General features: G+C 49.8%; 1 protein-coding gene across 1 annotated transcript; it reads right to left on the reverse strand.

The window, feature by feature from the left end:
* Nucleotides 1–150: 150 nt before the first annotated feature.
* Nucleotides 151–19,251, reverse strand: SCYL3 (SCY1 like pseudokinase 3). The gene is made up of 14 exons (XM_068141515.1): nucleotides 19,188–19,251; nucleotides 15,333–15,623; nucleotides 14,655–14,840; nucleotides 13,857–13,970; nucleotides 12,376–12,432; nucleotides 11,570–11,672; nucleotides 10,900–11,011; nucleotides 10,183–10,260; nucleotides 8,051–8,190; nucleotides 6,945–7,132; nucleotides 5,977–6,148; nucleotides 3,511–3,654; nucleotides 2,201–2,931; nucleotides 151–591 (listed from the first exon to the last, which is right to left on the reverse strand). The coding sequence occupies exons 2-14, from the start codon at nucleotides 15,495–15,497 to the stop codon at nucleotides 529–531; spliced, it is 2,253 nt and encodes a 750-aa protein (XP_067997616.1). The 5' UTR covers nucleotides 15,498–15,623; nucleotides 19,188–19,251; the 3' UTR covers nucleotides 151–528.
* Nucleotides 19,252–19,470: the final 219 nt, after the last annotated feature.

Here is a 19,470-nt window from a genome sequence, read left to right on the forward strand (position 1 = left end):
ATCAACAGAAATGAGTAAAGTGTACCTTCATCTTAAATTAATCTTGTAGCTAAAAAGTTAAAAGGAGCCCTAAGGGATTTAATTTGGGGGGAAGAAGTGGGGGGGGGGGGGGGGAGGAAACCCAAGAGAAAGGCACATTAGTCAAGGAACTCCATGTGACTTTCCTTTATTGTCAGCAGTTTTTCAGAGCAGGGATGAGTTCTGGAACAATCGCTTACACCACACTCGGCCTCCAGCAGCACCTCGGCACCAGCACACCCATCACGCTGTTCCTCCGTCTGGTGGCAGTGGCACACACCACAGCTGGGCATATTGCTTGAATACAGGCCTCACCCCTGCAGGTTTTGGCACAGACTGGAAAGGAGCATCCACTGCAGGATGTTGGGCCCCATGGGGTCTTGTGGCTGCTGCAGCAGCAAGTGCCTGCCCTCTGGCCCAAGCAGCACTGAGGTACTTATCCATTGTATTAGGAAGCAGCAACTTCTTGTACAGAATCCAGCACACCACACACTGTTGCTTTCAGTCCTGTCACCAGTTAGTATCATCTTCCCAGTTCAACTCCTCCTCTTCACCCCAGCCTGCAGCTTCAGCCTAGAATCACATAGTTACCAACATTATAGAATCAGAGAATTGTTTTGGGTGGAAAAGACCTCTAAGGCCCAGCTGTCAACCTAACACCACCATGGCTGTTAAACCATGTCCTGAAGGGCCATGACCACATGTTTCTTGAATGCCTACAGGGATGGTGACTCCACTGTCCCTGGGCAACCTATTCCAGTGCTTGACCACTCTTTTGGTAAAGAAATTTTTCCTACTATCCACTGTAAACCTCCCTGGCACAATTTCATGCTATTTCCTCTCATGCTGTTGCCTGATACTAGGCTGAAAAGACCAGCCCCCACCCCACTACAACCTCCTTTCAGGTATTTGTAGAGAGCTTGGGTACTGTATTCCCATCCTGAGCATAGCCACAGGAGCCAGGCAGCTACAATGGTAGAGCAGGACTGATCCAGAATACTGCCAAGTTCTTCATAAGACCAAAAGTAAAGTGCCAGCATTTGCACTTTTCTGTTTTAAAAGCTAACTACAAAAAGAAACACCTTAAAGACAGGGGCAAACTAACAAGGGAAAGTCTTTTTTTGTTCCTTAACATCGAAGCAAGAACTGTTTATAACAAAATTACTTTGCATTAAGAACAGGACTCTAGCAGCTAGATGTTTTCATTCCTCTAAAAAACAGCTGTTGTCCTGTTGTATGCTGCATTACAGTGAGTGGCTCCCCCTCTAAACGGGGTTGATACCAAAACAGCTTCTCAAAAATATCAAGTGTGCAATTCTTCCATGTTGTAAACAACTTCAGTGTCTATCTACAGCTCCTCTCCCTGTGCTGCTTGCTGTCCCTGTGGTGGCTCTCTTGAGGGTGAATTAGCAAAACAACTTGGAATCAACACCTATTCCCTAGCTGAGTTTGGTGTGCAGGTGGCAGTGCCATCCTCCCTCTGTGGAAACAAAAGCAAACTCTGGAGTCTCTGTGATGGGGCCAGAGGAGGTTCACCGCTTACTTAGATGCAATTTTACAACACCTCTGGTTCTCTGAAATGAAGAAGTGTCTATTCTTTCATGAAAACAAAGCACAACAAATGTTTTACTCTGTACTTGTGAGGTCCTGGTTTCCTGGCCCTTTATTTACAATGCTATCAGATCTTCTTACAAGAGCCAGGAGCAGTGAGAGCTGAGTACCCTTCATGCCTGCAAACCCCCATTTGTGCACGGGGCTGTGCCTGTTCAGCAGACAGGATCCAGCCCTGTTTGACCTGTCCAGCAATCCAAGACTCTTTCTAACACAGTGTAGGGTCCTTGCACCCAAGATGCAGCAGCACAAATTGAGAGCTGGAATTAGAACTTAAGTTGGTGCCTTTGGAAGTGCACAAGTTGTCCATTCCCTCACTGCCCCCTCCCACAGCTGTAGTAAGAGCCTGCTGAATTACCTGCTGCCTGGTAAGATGCATCATTCAGAACTCAGCATCTTCTATTCACAGGTAAAGACTCAACCACACAGTTGTGTGCTGCTGACATTTCCTCAGATTTTCCATCCTCTGATTAAGGAGCTGCTGGTGCTACCACAGTGTGTTGGGCTGTATGTACATGCTTTAGGATCCTCTCAAGTGTGTGGTCCTTTAAACCCCCCTATAGCTTCTTACCTCAATGACATCAGCTGCTGCAAATTTGGATGAAAACAGCATATTCTGGGAAGCACCTTCTCTGCTGGCTGCCACACCAGAGTGACTGGGCACAACTGCTTCTGTCCTTGCTTCAGGTAAAATCAAGATAGATGAAGAAGGTTTAATGTCTGGGATCATGTCAGCAAACCAGTCCAGCTCAGGGTCTTGCACAGGTTTTCTCTTCACTTTGATGGTGAATTCTTCTCCTAGGCCAGACTCTGATGGTGACTTCAACCTTTCCTGAAAGGCTGGTTTTGGCAGCACAGTTTCTCCCAGCTGTTCCTGCTGGTCCCACTTGTTGTTGCTCCAGCTGTTTTCAGGGCAGGGTTCTGAGGGAGGATTCAGCCTGAGGTTTCTGAATTCTTTGCTCAGTTGATGGGTACCTGACAGAGGCCTTGGCATTTCAACTGCATCAGCTTGTGTCACAGTGAGACAGTTTCCTGAGGACAGTTCAGGACTAGGGCTGCTGGGCTCAAAGTCTTCCCAGGGCTTTTCCTCTACATCACGTTCAGGAAAATAAGGTTCCACCCTCCCCTGCAGCTCTCGGGGCCGAATCTGAATGTTCACAGTTTTCTCAGTGTCTGTCTCCTCTGGCTCACTCCAGTCTGGCCACTCCTCTGTGGGCTTTTCAGAGGTAGTCAAGGAACTCCTGCTGTTCCCTAGCATATTAATGCTTCCAGGAATTCCATTCAGGGAGGACCTGTGCTCACCTGTGGAAGACAAAGGTATTATTACATACTCATTTCAGGAGAGTGACTGTAAAGACAGAGCTGTGCCTAGGACTCCTTGACATCACAGGTGGCACATGGCACAGAAATAAGCCTGTGAAGTCGACTGGAAAGAGGCCTCAGCACTAAACTCCTCTCAGGCCAGAAAGCATGGCCACCTTCCTGCCTGCAAAGGAGGGTGTTCATCTCAGAGCCCTGTGGCTATAAAGGCTGACTACTAATAAGCTACAGGTGACTGAAAATGGCCATGAAAGTAAACTGAAGCAGCTTCTGAGGGCAGAGAACAACTTGACCTATAAATCTAGTGTGTGCCAAGCTGTGGCAGGGTGAAAGAAGCAGAGAATCTGCTGTAGGGAAACAGAGAATGAAGTCTGGCCAGCCAGCAGTCTGTCAGCTTCCCAAGTTACTGTTCCCTGGGAAGTCAGAGGTCATGCTCTTCCTTCCTTGGTTCACTGAAGCTCCTTCAGTTCAGCATTTAGGGAAAATTAACAACTTTTCCCTCAATGCTTCATTTGTAGGGCACTTGATTTCTAAAAAGGAAGAGCCAGGACAAAGATTTACCTGTCCTTAAAGCCAGTGGATTGTCTTGTCGGACAGAAAGCTTCTTGGCAGGTGCATTGCCAGCAGCTGGGAACACACCAGAATGGTTCTTCAAGGGCTGAGAGGTCTGATTCCTCTGATTGCTTACAACATGACTTGGGGAGCCTGCAGGACAGAAGAGGAGAAAGGGACACCAGGTCCAGAAGGTGCATTGCCAGTCTTAGCTGCAACTGCCCCCCAGCACTGTTGACAAGCACTGGAGTGCTGCCCCCCAGCACTGTTGACAAGCAATGCTGACTGAAGGCTGGAGCAGCAGTGCAACAGCTGCACCTCTCCTCACACAATACTCCTCTGTTCTTGCCCTCTGCAGCTCTACTAGCACAGTTTGGGCAACTGCAAATGGTTTCTGCTGATGTGTTCTTTCAAGAAACACACAATGAACAAACTGACTGTGATCAGAACAGATGCTTAAGAAATGCTGTCTGCCACCTAGCTGGACCCAACCCCCAGCTCCTGCCTCACACTCTGCTTCACCCAAAAGCACAGCACTGACTGTCCCAGAGGTTCACAGCATAAGCAAACTCACACAACTACACCAGCCCTCCTTTAAGGCTGGACACGAGCAAGGCAACTTACAGGAACAAGAGTCCTGTGATGCAGGTACTGTGACAGCCTCCCTTGCACCACTCTAAAGTGAAGGGGGGCTGGCAGTCACCACATTTGGAAGCTGCAGAAGGATGGTTTGCTTCCCCAGGCCACTGATGAGAACTTGGCAAGCACCCAGTTGCTTGGAGGGAGCTGTGGCAGTGATTGACCAGCACAGGCCTCAGCGGTGTGAGGCCCTCTGGCCACCATCCCCAAACAGCATGGTGTGGGCCAGTAGCTCATCTCCATTACCAGCCAGCTGTGCCTGCCTAGGCTGCAGTTACCAGCACAGCCCAAGCTGCATGGCCTGTGGTACAGGGAAGGTCACACAGAACCTGACCCCTCCCCCTAGTGTCCCAATAAAAGGCCTTGCTTCGGTGGGGGGAGGGGGTGGACTCCATCTCTGGAAGTCCCTTCCAACCCCTAGCATTCTGCACATCCTTTTAGAGGCTTCAGCAAACAGCTTATGAAGCCTTATGTGTCTGGCCTCAAGGACTGTTTTCTTCTGCAGGTCCTCTCACTGCTGAGGATAAAGGGTTTTTTTCAGTTGTCTAATTTAAAATCTGTCCTTAAAAGTAAACTTGGGTTTAGCATGTGATCCAAACACTAAAATAATGTGAAGAAAAATAATGCCATGAGCCATCCACAGATTTTAATCAAGGGTGGTAGCTGTCAGTACACACATCACCAACACTGACACTTGGACTGATCTCTAGCACACATTTCATTTGGTGTCTCTATGCCTACAGTAGAACAAAAGCCGACTCCTGCCTCCAGTCACAGCCATTCTAGGTTGGAATATCCAGCAAAGCTCTTAGTACACTTGGTTCTGAGTGATCTGGCAGGTGCAGGGGCACCATGTCTTCACTTGGATTAGCTGAAAAGCCTCCTGAGAGCTGATAAAATAGGGAAGTTCGTATTCCTTTTCCAATCTATGAATAGAAATCGGAGGGAAAGGATGAGATTCACTATTTTTACAAACAGGACAGAGGGAATATTAAAGAACTACCTGGATAGGTGCATAGGTGCTTTAGAAGGGCAGCAGAGTTTTTCCACAAACACATAATCTCCTTTAGAATCATAGAACCAGTAAGGTTGGAAAAGACCTCAGAGGTCATTGAGTCCAACCTCTCACCCAACACCTCCTGACAACTAAACCATGGCTCCAAGGCCCACATCCAAGCCTTTTCTGAACACTTGGAAGACCAAAGAGGAGTCACCTGCCAACCGGCAGCAGAGGCAAGGTGCAGAAAGTCACCTGCCCTGCTCACCCCAGGCAGCAGCTTTGGAGGGAGCAGCCCAAAATGAAGCCACAACTGTCCTGAGCTTCAGCTTGACTCAAACCCTCCTCTCATCTCCTCCTTGGCCAAGACCCTCCTGAGCTCCTCCCTGGCCCAAAGCCTCCTCAGCCATCCTCACTGAAGTTGTGTTCTGAAGAAATCTGGGGCCACTGATGAAGATGACACTTCCAGGTGAGAGAGAGAGAGAGAGCACAGCAGGCACTCGAGCAGAGCCAGAGCCTCACTTACTTACAGAGATTCTTACATGAAGCAGCAGTTTCATTTTTCCCCTATTTCCTACATTTAAAATATTTTATATAACTCTGCTATTATAATTCTGATGGTTGAACTCAATGACCTTAGAAGTTTTTTTCCAACCAAAACAATTCTCTGATTCTATGATCACTTCTCTATCTACAAACCACCTCCTGTGGAACTGAAGTTTAGCTGCAAAAGGGCTTGTTTTCAATTAACCTGTTGATTAATCATCCAAGAAACTCTGCCCACTGCTTGGGCAGGAGAGGGAAGAGAACCCCAAGAGCACTCTGAGTGTATCATTTACCTTCTGGGGAGAGATCAGCTGTTTTCATGAAACTTGGTGCAGAGCTCTTGAAAATCTTTGTTCTTTCTCCACCTACAACCACTTCGGGTCCAAGCAAGGAGACAAGAACGGCTAAGCTGTGCAGCGTTATCGCAACGATAGAGTCACTGGTGTCCCGAAGGCCCAGCAGTACCTACACCAAGAATATCATGTTACCAAGAACAGAGAATTCTGCTTCTTTACATTTTTTTCCCCTTTAAATGTTGTATTTGCAGCACATTTCATTTCCATGATCTCCCATGGCTCTCAGTAGAGCCTGGACATTATTCTGTAGCATGAAATCAGCTCTCTTTGATGAGCTAAAAGAGGGTGGCTGACCTTAGTGCCAAGGCACCCTGAGCTCAGGCTGATTCCTCCTCCACTCTTGACAGCTATGGTGTAAAACAAAGACAACCTCCTACTGTGAGGCTGCCAGTCAAGGCAGACACTGACCTTGGGGTAAGACTTTTTTTCAGTGGTGCCTAGTGATAGGAGAAGAGGCAACAGGCACAAGCTGGAACACAGTAGGCTTCACTTAAGCAGCAGGAAAAACTTCTTGACTCTGAGGGTGCTGGAGCACTGGACCAGGCTGCCCAGAGAGGTTGTGGAGTCTCCTTCCTGGAGACTTTCAAAATCCACCTTGGCAACCTGCTCTGGATGAGCCTCCTTTAGCAGAGGGATCTTTGGACAAGATGATCTCCAGAGATCCCTTCCAACTGCCATCATGCTTGGGTTCTGTATTGACACAAGCTGTGTGATGGAGGGCACCAGGTTTAACAAAATCAGTACTCCAGGCCAGGATGGGGAGTAAGGGTTGGGGCTTGCACAGAAAGGAGGTTGCAGACTGTTTGGCCAGCAGTAGGAAATCCTAAATTTAAGCTAAGGACTAAGCCAAGCAGCAGCAATCCTGTATTCCAGGCTACACCGCGCGCCGCTCTGCCGTCCCTGACCTGGGGCAAGATGATGTTTTTCAGCTCCTCCCGGGAGAACAGCTCTGCGTAGGCATGAATGTGAGACAGCAGCACCATCCGCACGTGCTCCTCGTGAACCTCAAACAGCTTCAGCAGCACAGGGATGACATGGGTCTGGAACACAGCTGGCGACAGGAGGCAGCTGGTCTGGCTCTCTCCAGTTTGCTCTAGAAAGGGAGGGGAAGATGGGAAAAGGCTGCTGCTTCAGCAGTGACAGACAGCTCACCTAGGAGCTGCTCACTAAGAAACTCCTCCCAGGCAACCAGCACTACAAGAGGACACAGTCTCAAGCTGCACCAGAGGAGGTTTAGGCTGGATGTCAGGAAGAAGTTCTTCATAGAAAGAGAGATTGACCATTGGAATGGGCTGCCCAGGGAGGTGGTTGAGTCACCATCACTGGAGGTGTTTAGGAAGAGACTTGGATAGGGTGCTTGGTGCCATGGTTTAGTTGATTAGATGGTGTTGGATGATAGGTTGGACTCAATGATCTCAAAGGTCTTTTCCAACCTATTCTAATTCTATTCTATTTCTATTCTATACCATTGCAGCACACTCATCAGCTGCCAAGACAGCTTTTTAGGGATGTTAAGAGATGGGCAGGAGGAGAGGTGGCAGTGCCCATGTCCATTGCTGAGGCAGTCACAAGACATGCACTGCTCAGCTGGGACACCAATGGCTATTTAGGAAACCTTTAAGAGAGGGGAGTCAAACAGCAGAGACAGAGATTGCTGAACACCTGTGACAGGAGAGGAGAGTAGACTGAGCACCTGTACAGAAATGCAGTTGTTGAAGAAAAAGGGCAGACAGAGGATAACTGAGAAAAGGAAAGCCACTGGGAAAGCCTGAGGTGACATTTTATAAGCCTGGGAAAGAGCCCAGGCGATTCTCAATTCTCCTTTCAGCACCAGCAGAGAAGCGGAAAGCAGAGGGAAGCACACAACTGCCCTTTCCACTTCTGCATGTTACAGTATTTGTTCTGGTTAAATAAATGCCATTGTTCCCTTGATTCAACGGAACCACTGCTCTGAATTCATTCCAAACTTGTCAGTAATAATCGTGGTGAGATTAAATATTTCAAAGCTCACCTTTCTTTGGACCCAGCAGATGAGGAAGAAAACTCTTGACAGCCACAGGTTCTGCAAACACAAGCTGATTGAGTAGAAGAGGCACCAGCCGTGACGCGATCAGCTCCTCTGACAAGCCAGCTACCCTGTCCAGCAGGAATCTGCAGTCCAGGAGAAAGCTATTAGTATGGAGGCAGCCATCCATGCTTTCCTGGCTGTTTCCTTTCATAGTGCTTTAGCCTCTGTTTGTGTCTGCCTCATCTCCTAGAGGAAGTGTCCCACTGCAGCCTTTGCCTCTGCATGTACTCTAATCCAGAAGGAGAAGGCTCTGGCATGGCTGAGGCTTTCAGTCGAAGGTAACACGGAGCAGGGGGCAGAGACACATCCTGTAAAGCCCCAAACCCAGGTCACAGGCTCTCAGGAACACATCCAGAAGCACCACTGCACCCACAGCTGGCACACAAAGGCTCTCCACTCCAAGAAACTGCCCACTGCAGTGGCATCAAAACACAGCTGCTGTCTCCCATGAAGTGCTACAGTGTTACTACTACTGCAGGAGAGTTGTCCTCTCGCCCCACAGCCTGGTGCACCCAAAAAAAATCTTCCTCCTCCTTGAGAAAAGCCTGCTCTGCCCACCACAAGCTGCCCTTGCAAAAAGTGAATCCCACTTTGAAACTACCATTGAACACATTTTAGGGATGGCCAACAGAGCATGGGTTGTAGTTACTTCAGTCACAGAGTTTGCTTTGTGCAGCTGCTCCATAGAGGGGCAACACTGTGCTATCTTGAAGGGCAGTATTTAATCCCTCCCTTGGTAAATACTGCTGCTACAGAGATAGTGGGAACCCTTCTGAACACTCCTGATGGTGGCTACAGGAGTACCAAACAGGCAGGAAAAGAGCTCTGTAAGAATTCTCTGTCTCCTTGTAGGGCAAAAAATAAAGGACAATTCAGGTTCCGCTTTTTCCAGGCCCAGATAAAGCCATGGCTACAGGGCATTTACAGAACACTTCTTAAGGACCACAACAATAGGATTGCCTGCAGATGCTGCACTGCTGCAGCTGAGACACTTGTAACAGACAGCAGCTTTACCCAGACTAGGCTGGCTCCACAGCATTAATTCACCCAACATGCCTTGCTGAAAACCTTCTCATTGGCAGCTTACAAGATCTGCCTAAAAGGAACAAAACTGCAGCCTCAAGAGCTGGCTGGTGCTGGATTTCCCTTTCTCACAAAGTCACATCTAAAATAGAGCTACTTCTAAGAACGAGGCAGGGGAAAGGCTGGGGGCTTCGCAGCACGTTAAAAGCAGCTCTCATCTTTTAGAGCACCCTGAAGCGAAGCGAGCAGATGGCCTTTGTCTACAGCAGCAGGACCCTAGGACAGCTCCAGTGAGGACCTGCTCACCAGAGCTTAGGCAGATGAGCTGTTAGACCATGGTTTCTCCTCTACTGTATCGCTACAGCACGCAGATGGGATTTTCAAATGACTCCTGCTGACCCTGGTGCAGTGGGAGATGGACGGTGCTGCTGGAGCAGGTGGAAGAGAGCCTGAATAATCTAACTGTTGGTAACAGCAGCATTACGCCCCCCTCAATGTGCATTAGCTCAGTTAGAACAGGGACAAGGGAAAAAATGCTTTGCTTTTCATATCTATCCCTGTACCCCTGGGACAGCTTCTCCTCTTGGCCCTACAGATGCTCCACTCAGCTGTTAGCAACCAGACAGGACTCAAAGAAGAACCCCTGAAGTGACACATGCCACTACAGGGCCATTTCTAACCACATCTCCAGCAACACTGGCAGGGCTGTAGCAGGTCAAATACTGCTGCCTGTACAGCTGTGTGTAGTGCCACTCTTGAGGCCAGAGGGTGTGGAACAATGCAGAGCCCAGCAGGTACTGCTGCTCCCAAACACCAAACCATGCATGAGAAACTGGGGAAGGAGGGAGTGAAGAGTCTCCTCTCTGATCTGATCTTGTGTGGCTGGAGTATCCAAAATATTAGAGAACTAACAGTGTTCTGCCAAAGCAGTCAAAGTCTGCCACCTGAGGAACCACCTCTCTGTCCACCAGCCTTCCCAGGTTCCCTCACAATCCCGTTTGGCAGAAGTATTTCTGAAGTGAGAAGCTTCCCAATGATACTCCTTCACTTACTTGAAAAACTCTGTCTTTTCCTCCTCAGACTTTACAGTTAAGGTCTTCAGAAAATTCACAACTTCCAGAAAATCATTCCTAAGCACAAAAACACAGGCTGTCAAGTGCGATCCTTATTGATGTTAAAACCTCCCACAACTAAAGAGATGGCAAATCCCCATCCTTCATTTAGCAGAGAATGCTAGACAGAGGAACACAAATCAGGTGCTGGTGGACCATCAACACCAGCATGGTGGTGTGACTAGGAAACCCAAAAGCTGCACTTTGAAGCCAGCATTCCCAGGGAGATCTCACCAACCTATCATAAGCCACCTTTGTCCATCTGACTAGGGCAACGAGAGCAAAGTGCCACCCTACACTAATGCCACCACCCAGAGCAGCACTGAGGTGACAGCTGACAGCTCTGTGTGGCTATCTGAGAGCCTGCTTTGCTCCAGCAGTATCACTAGTGATGTTCTTTTCCAGAGCATTTCCCACCAACTCCTAAAAGCTTGGGGAAATCCAACTGGTTGTGTGTGACTACAGGACACGTTTCTGTCATCACCTCATTTGGAGGGCTGCTAATGCTCTATTCATTTAAGGAATGTCCTTGTCAAAGATCCCTGAAAGAGGGCAGGATTAAGTCTGTGCTCCCCTTCACAAAGGTCACACAGCTGCTACACAGCAACAGGCAGTATCAAGACATACCCAGACAGGCAAGGATATTCCTTTCCTTACCTGAAGAACTCATGAGACAGTAAGCTGGACAGTGGTGGACGAGACTTTGGGTCTGGATTCAGCAGTGTACTGTGCAAGGTTTGCTGAAAGCTGGAGAGAGTATCTGCTGAAACTGAAATCCAGAGCACCCACAGTTAGATTTCTCCCTCAATGCTGAATAAACTACATTCAGGAGTCCTCCACCCTCCCATAACCTTATTTTTAGCTCTCTTTGATAGCAAAATTGCTCTTGTCTGTCCCTAAAGGAAGAGAAAACAGAATTTCCATTTCTCCTCCTAAGCTGCTTGGCTATCAGGGCACCAAGGAATGCTGCTGCTCTCCCACAAAGCTTCCCGCTCTGCTAGGAGACAGCAGCCCCAGCTCAGCTGTGGTACACAACACCCTTGACAGAGCAGCTGCTGGGGCAGGACCAAGCAAACCTCGGACTGCTGCACTCATGTTACACAGGCTGGTGACCTCCAGCCACATCTGAGCACATTCAGATGCAGGAAAAGGGGAACTCAGCAGAAGCCAAAGCCTGTGTTTTAACTTGGGAAACACAAAGAACAGCAACGGCCGCTGAACGTGCAGCACATCTGCCAGCTGCAGTGCAAGGCAGATGGCTTGGCACACACAAGAAAGAAGCTAGAGAGTCCTGCTGACAGCCAGGCAGACAGGTGTCGTTCCTCACCCTGATCATTTAGGACTGTCAGGAGATTTTCGACCATTGCTCCGAAGGCGTAGGCGTCCCTCGCGTGCCCACAGCTGTTGGGCAGAATTTTGAACTCTGCAGACTGAAAATAAACCCAAAAAGATCAGCAAGAAAGGAGTTAACAAAATACATGGGAGTTTGCAGAAGTCCCTGTCCCTGTCCCCACCATATACACTCTCCAATTCCTTTTGTAACACCAGAGCTCCGCTAAGTAGCCTACAGGTACTTGCTAAAAACACCTCCACTGACTGGGGAATTTATAACCCAAAGGCAAAACTACCTAACGATGGAACAGCTCCCTGGTGAATGCACACAGCAACTGCACCTTCCAGCATTTCTATGGAAACAGGATCATTAGAAGGAGAAAGAGCTCCTCCAGCAATTCATTGGATGCTTAATGGGCAGGAGGTGCCTAACAAGCGACATAGAGCTTGGCTGCTGCATAGAGCTTCACAACCATGGGACCACAGTGCTCTGACCATCTCAGCAACTACTCTTAATTTTTGCAAAGCTTTGGTGATGTAGAAGCACTGAAGACTGAAACAAATATAGAGAACCTGCTGTTCCATCACTTCTCACTCAGAATTTCACTTCCCTGTGTGCAACATCATTCCCAGATCAGGGATGGGATGGAAGAAGGAGAGTAAACCTCAGATTTTATCCAACAGCCACTTCCTCCCATTCAGGCATAAGGAAATAAAATGTGTGAATGAAAACTATTTCCCAAGCATCACACTTTCACTCACTGCCAGTAAGAAGTTCCTCCAGCAAGGGATGTTACTCACCAGCTCCTCACAAGGGATGCATGACTGGTCTCGTACCGACTTGACCTGAGAGAGAAACTGGAAGAAGAGAGAAGGGGAGATAGGAGTTGCCCCAGTCGCTGCTCTGTGGAGCAGGGCAGATGCTGGGCAGGTGGCAGAAGTCTGCCCCTGCACCTTGAGCTGGCAAATAGGGAAAGCTGTTTTCATAGAATCAATAAGGTTGGAAGAGACCTCAAGGATCATCAAGTCCAACCTGTCACATCACTCAAGGCCTCATGACTGCTAAACCATGGCACCCAGTGTCACGTCCAATCTCATCTTGAACACCTCCAGGGACGGTGACTCCACCACCTCCCTGGGCAGCACATTCCAATGGCTAACAACTATCTCTGTGAAGAACTTTATCCTCACCTCAAGCCTAAACTTCCCCTAGCACAGCTTGAGACTGTGTCCTCTTGTTCTGGTGCTGGCTGCCTGGAGCAAGAGACCAATCCCCTCCTGGCTACAACCTCTCTTCAGGTAGTTGTAGACAGCAGTAAGGCCTCCCCTGAACCTCCTCTTCTCCAGGCTAAACAACCCCAGCTCCCTCAGCCTCTCCTCATAGGGCTTGTGCTCGAGGCCTCTCCCCAGCCTCACTGCCCTCCTCTGGACACATTCAAGTGTCTCAATGTCCTTCTTAAATTGAGGGGCCCAGAACTGGACACAGCCCTGCCTGGAGAAGCAGCATAAATGGGCCAGGCATGAAGCACCAAGCTGGCAGCACATCACAACCAACTCATCTCTTCAGTCCTCACTCCTACCATCCCGTGTGAGCCACGCCAACAGGCAGAGGATTTAATGAGCAGGTTTTACTGCCATGCTGTTGGCATTGTTGTGCAGCACCAGGCACGTCTGCCTGATCCCTTCTGAAAGGTGACACATGGCAGTGACACTCAATACAGTTCCTGAAGAATTTGTGGGTCCTCTGGGAGATGAGGCAATACACATTCACAGCAGTGCCAGGCTGCAGCAATGGCTGCACAGCATGCAGCAGAAAGCAAACCAGAATTTTTTCTGCTCAGACCAGTAAGAAGCAATGAAGATGCCAGAAAAGCTAAGAAGTCATTTATCTTTCTTATTGATTAGTTCCAACCAAGATCCTTCTGCTCCACACTGAAGCTTTTTTCATTTAGTTTGTTTTTAAATCAGACCAGAGGAGCAAAGATTTCTTACTCTGCAGATTCTTGAACAATCTTCTCCCTCCAGCCAGTCATCTCCCTAGGAAAAGCAGCTGCTTTCTGGGGAATTAGTTTCTGTTTGTGCAGCCACTGTAGTTTATAGTTATGGTGTCCTCAGAGCAAAGATGCAGGTCAGAGCTGGACATGAGCCAACACACTCAGCAGTAAGGGACTGGGCCTTTAGTAGTGGAAAGACTTGGGCCTTTGCACCCATAGCTGGCCAGCTTCTGCAGACCAGGAACCCCCTCCTGGGCATCAAGTGGGTGGCCTTTGCTTGGCTCTTACCTCTGGGGTAGCTTCAGTGAAGTTACAGACTGTTTCCATTCCTCCCAGCTTCCAGTGCCCATCCTCACTTACAAACACGGATGATAAGCAGACATTGTTATGTGTTAGGTTTCCCTAAAACATACCAAAGGATAAAAAGAAAAAAATAAGATAACAGGCTTGGGGATAGATAAAGATGTAGAATCCTAATCATAACTAATGAGGGCCTGTGAGGAGCTGAAGGAAAGCTGCCCAAAAGCAGAGAGCTCTAAAGGTCCTTCAGGATTTGCCAGGTGACTAGCAGGTACCAGGCAAATGGGCTGGGGCTCTCCAGGGGACAAAGCTCTAATTGTCACAGCCCTTGCAATGCAACTGTAAATCCAGAGAAGATCTCCAGCTATGAACACCAAAGCTACAGTCTGAGCTGGGATTTAGCTGCAGTCCTGGACAAACACATGGTGCCAAAACAGGGGAGCAGTGACAGCAATGTCTGACACATGGCAACAACTGTAAATAAATGCCAAGGCCGAGGAAACCCATTCCCCTGAAGTAAGCAGCACTGCAAGCAGATGGCAGTTCATGAAGGGAGAAGTGCTCCCTTTCATCCAAACCCCATAGCATTTTCAACCACCCTCCCTCCTACAAAGTAGCCAATGATTTGAGCAGTTTCAGCCTAAAAGAACTGTCAAGTGTGGGTCTGTCGTGTCGTGAGGAATCAGGAATGAGGTGGTCATCCAGCCAAGCCCATCAACAAGCTTCTCCTGTTACATTTTACCTGGCTTCTACAAAAGCCTGATGACTCTTGCCAGTGGTACCTACCCTGTCATGGAGGAAGATGAGTGCCAGCAACACATCATAGATGCCTGCACAGATTTCTGCAGAAGAGAGTGTCTCCAGGACCATCTCCAGAGGCTTCACACGTTCTGTAACCAGGTGGATCCCATTTGCTTCCACAGTACAGGAGAGGAAGCGCAGAAGGCAAGGGTGGCGCAAGGTCTTCAGGTGCTTCCAGAAACAAGAACACCTGTTAGATCTCCTCCAAGCCATCTCTCATGGCTGCAGAGCTTAGCCTTATACAGTTTCTGCTTGGATTTAGACAGCCCAATCCTGCTCCTCACCACACATTCAGCACACTCACCCACTCATTGCAGAACCCTTTGTAACACGGCTAGATAAAGTCTTACACTAAATAAACACAGGTTTTTTGGTAGGATCCACCCAAGGCTGGCTGACTGAGACGTGCAGGAGAGGACCAGCACTCTGCAGAGTCATGCAGGTATTGCTACCTGAACCCCACTTCTCACATCAATGAGCTCTGCAGATGCCACCCCACTTCTACACCCTGCACAGCAGCTGTTTGCAGACAGGCTCACCTTCAACCTTTTCTCCTGCCCTCACTCCCCAAGGGTTTTGACCCTCCTGAACTGTATCCCACCTCTCCAAGGAAAAGGAGGGCCAGCACTGAGCAGTGTGTCCCAGGCAGTGTGTCTGCAGTACCTTGGCAGCTTTGTGAACCTTATCTTCGTTCTCTCGCTTGTACACAAAGACAGAGGCGAGTTTGCCATCCTGCAGCACGGCCGGGTAGATGGCATGTCCTGTCGGCAGGGTGAACGGCGGCTCCTCCAGCGTGTAGCTCTTTAAAGCGCTGTTCTCCGAGCCCATCACTTGCACACTTCAGCTGTTGCAGAGGTCCCCTCCTGATGACAAACTGGCCTTGGGGTGAAGGAAGACTTTTTCAGGCAGACTTACGTCCAGCAGACACTGTCCACTTCGCCTTCAGAGCATTTTCTGCAATGCATAAGAGAGCCATCAAGAACCTCCTGCTGCCACTATCTTCTCCCTCAACTGAAGGACAAGAATAAAACCTCCATCCACTGTAATGGAAATCCAGTGTCCATGAACAGGTTCAGATCAGCAGGTGAGCAGCATTATAGCTGTGGAATCATAGAATAGGGTGGGTTGGAAGGGACCTTAAAGATCATCTGTAGCGTTCCAACCCCCCTGTCATGGACAGGGACACCTTCCACTAGACCAGGTTGCTCAAGGCCCCATCCAGCATGGCCTTGAACAACTTTCTTGGGCAACCTGTTCCACTGTCTCACCATCCTCACTGTAAAGAATTTCCTCCGAAGAGGAGCTAGGACTGTCCTGGCCTCTGTCAGCATCACCACCAGCTATAACCAGCTCTGACAGATGAACAGACAGTATGGCATCCACTAGTCCTTGATGTGACTACCAAAGCCAGGATCCACCAAAACACCCCAGTCATGCAGACACCTACTCCAGAGGTTTTACTGGGATTAAGCCCAGTCAGCAGCTAGGAACTGTGACTGCCATGGCCTTAGTGTACAAGCAGCACCTGTTTGCAGCTTTAAACACAGTCATTCCTCAGCTCTCCAGGCCAAAGAGGATTTCAGTGAAGCTACAATCAGGTAAGCTCCTCCAGCAGCACGCTCTTCCCTCTTACTTCCAGTTTACCTTCTCCCCACCTGACAAACATTCCATCTGCCTACCAACCCTCCCTTCCTCTCACAGCCTCTATCAGGAAGAGGCTGACCCATATTTTTGTGCTGCTTCCTCACACACAAAACCAGTAAAACAAACATGCCGATTGCAGAGGCTCTCTCAGAAATCACTGACCAAGCAGATACTCTGTAACCAGGCTTGTGATCAGTCCATAGGCCAGGCCCCAAGCACTGCTCTGCACACAGGCTAGCAAACAATCTTTGGTGGGAGGAGAGAGAAAAGCCTCAGTTGTCAGGAAGTGGGGAAAAAGCAGACCACCCCCAAGCATTTTTTGCAATCAGACAATATTGTTGTGGTGCCTGTTTCCAACCATAACTTGAGGCTTCAGGAGGGCAACAACACAGGAGTCTCTCAGCTCTCTGATCAAGCTGTTCCAGCAAAGCTGCTGCTCTGGCCCCTCTAGATCAGGCTCTCCCAGGAGCTCCAAGGTCAGCAGCACCAGGAGCTCTTAGAAGAGAGCTGGTTTGTTATGGTTCCCTGGATTCTTTTCACTGCTTCTGTTAAGAATTAGTTACCTAAATAATTTCTGCCCTTTTCCCCAAAATAGCCCATGTTTAAACATGTTAGGATCTGATGGCTTTATTAAATGCAAACATACCAGCTGCACAGCCCCCTAGCCAACAGGAGCACCGGGAAGGAGCAGAATGCTGCCTCTTTAATAGGCTTCATACAACCCCCCTGCTCATGCACCCTTTTAATTGCCTTTGTTCGCTAACTGCTCTGTAACAAACAGGTCCCTATAACTCCAAGTGTGCTTCTTGCTGTGGGGAATGGACCCTAGACACACGGGACAGGGGAACCAGAACACCTCACAGCTCTTACCTGGTTGATATGAGCTGATCTTAACCCTCCAGAGTGTACAGCCACCACTATGGTCTGAAATGATGTTTGCTTTTTATTCAATTGAGCTTGTGTGTCCTGACCCACCTGAAAATCTAACACTAAACTAACTACAGAACACTCACCTTCCCATTGTTCTCTCCCCTCTAGTGTCAGTTTCTTTTAGAGTGACTTTAAGTAGTAAGGAAAAACACTATAGAAGCCTAAACTACAGCTCCCCAGCACTACACAGAGTGGAGAACAGGTGGAAAGCAAGGACCACACAGCCATTAAACACACTCCTAAAAAAACCCACAACTTTCTAGTGAACTCTCTGGCACAGAGGGACTCACACTGCCCCAGGATGGTGGGCTTCCCCTCAGCCAGTCCCTGGGAGCTCTCCTCTGGCTCATCACAGGTTAACATTCCACACCTGTGTACAACAGCACCAGCTGCCCTCCTGGGCACAGCTGAGTGAACTCACCTGCATTCCCTGCTCTTTCCAGTGCTGCCTTGTTCCCTGACTCAACTGCAGTTATTCCTCAGTCAGATTTTGCACAGAAGAGATGAAAGTGTCTGAGCTGACCTAGTGCCTCATGCTTTCCAAATACGTACGGACACACTCACCGGTGACAAATTTGGCTTCGGAGACACCCAGGGTACAGAAATATTCTAACACAGTCACTCAAGTAACAGCAATGTACTCCAGCACCACTACACAACCACCAGCTCCAAATAAGCATCCCTTGCTCCAGGTAACCACCTCTCAGGAGGAGCCCAGTCCCTCATTATCAGGCACTGAGCACCTTCAAGTGAGCAGGTTCTACCAACCAAGCAGCAAGAGCAGCCTGCAGAGACACGACCTGGTTCTCAGTAACACACTAGCTTTGAAAAGGCTGCAGTTGCTTTCTTTTGTTTTTTCACACCACTCCAAAATTGGCTACTGAAAGTCCAGCAGGCAAACCATTTGCAAAGGTGTTCACCCAGGTGTGGCTAAAACCCATGGAAGAACTTCTCTGATGCTAGGATAAACAGTCACACAGCTCCGGTGTGTAAGGACTGTGGGTGCTTTGTGGGCTAAGTGTGTTACCCACATTAGAATCCTTTAATATCTTGATCTATGCTCTTACTTTCTGTAAGTTGTAAACATGAACATCAGATGTAACACACAACACACACTGAGACGGAGAGGAGCCCAGCAGGGAAAGCCAGAGGGAATGGTAGTTCAGAACAATTTGCCTTTGCCACTACAGTGCTAGCTGGAATCTCAGTTTAGCTTTGTTGACTGCTAGCCCCCCAAGTAAGGAGGTATCCACCCAAAACACACGCGAAGCCCTGCTGCTCCACAGCTAAAAGTGAGGCAGTCTCCAGCTCTCCCTCGCCCTGCACGCCGCTTCCCGTGCCAGCAGAGCCTCCTGGAAGCCGCTGTCAGAGGCTACAGCGTTTTGCTCCCAAAGGCAGAGAGCTTTCTAACTCAGCAGCTCCCACGTCCAGCGGGCACCTTGCGCAAGCAGCGCCACGAAGGGGGGCAGGTGGGCGATGGGCAGGCAACGGCCTCAGGGAAAGGATGTGATTTACTGCACCTTCCGAGGGGCAGCACAAGGCCGGGCACCAGGCAGGGGGCCGGAGCAGGCATTTTAAGGGAGGGCTTCCCGAGGAACAGCAGGGGCCGGGAACAACGCCGCTGCCTGCGGCGGCACTGAAAACGACGACAGTGGCCGGTGGGGAAAAGCCAGCTTTCGGCCCCGCCGCAGGACACACCTGCGCGCACCGGCTGCCCGCACCACGGGAGGACAGTGTCACCACTGAGTGAGCCGGGCTGCCAGGGCCCTCCCCAGCCCGACCCGAGGCACTGACCGCTGCCCAGGCGCCAGGGGAGCGCGGCCGCAGGGTCCCCGGGCCGCCTGGGGCGGGTGGAGGAGCAGGGCCCTGGCTACCCCGGCCGTCACCCCCCATTTCCCTCAGCCCCTCATCAGCGGTTACCCCCCGTCTCGGCCCGCTCCCCACCTGCTCCCCGCCGCCTCGGCCCCGCCGGCCGCTCTTCCCTCACAGCGCGGCCGCCGACTCGCGCTTCCGGCAAGCGCTGCATCAGAGAGGCAGGAGGCAGAGCGTCGCCGAGAGCCTCGAGCGCCCCCTGGCGGCGGGCGGGACGGGGCGAAGCCTCGGTGGGGGTGATCGCTTTGCTTGAAGGCGTGGCCCGCGAAGCGCGGTGGCCATTTTTGTTGTGGGCAGTCGTGTCCGTCCCTCGGTGATTCGGCGCCGGCAGCGATGGTCTGCGAGCGCTCCTGAG

The sequence above is a fragment of the Melanerpes formicivorus genome, unplaced genomic scaffold, assembly GCF_026170545.1.
Source record: "Melanerpes formicivorus ecotype bairdi unplaced genomic scaffold, bMelFor1.0.p_v2 SCAF_7, whole genome shotgun sequence".
Classification (NCBI taxonomy): domain Eukaryota; kingdom Metazoa; phylum Chordata; class Aves; order Piciformes; family Picidae; genus Melanerpes; species Melanerpes formicivorus.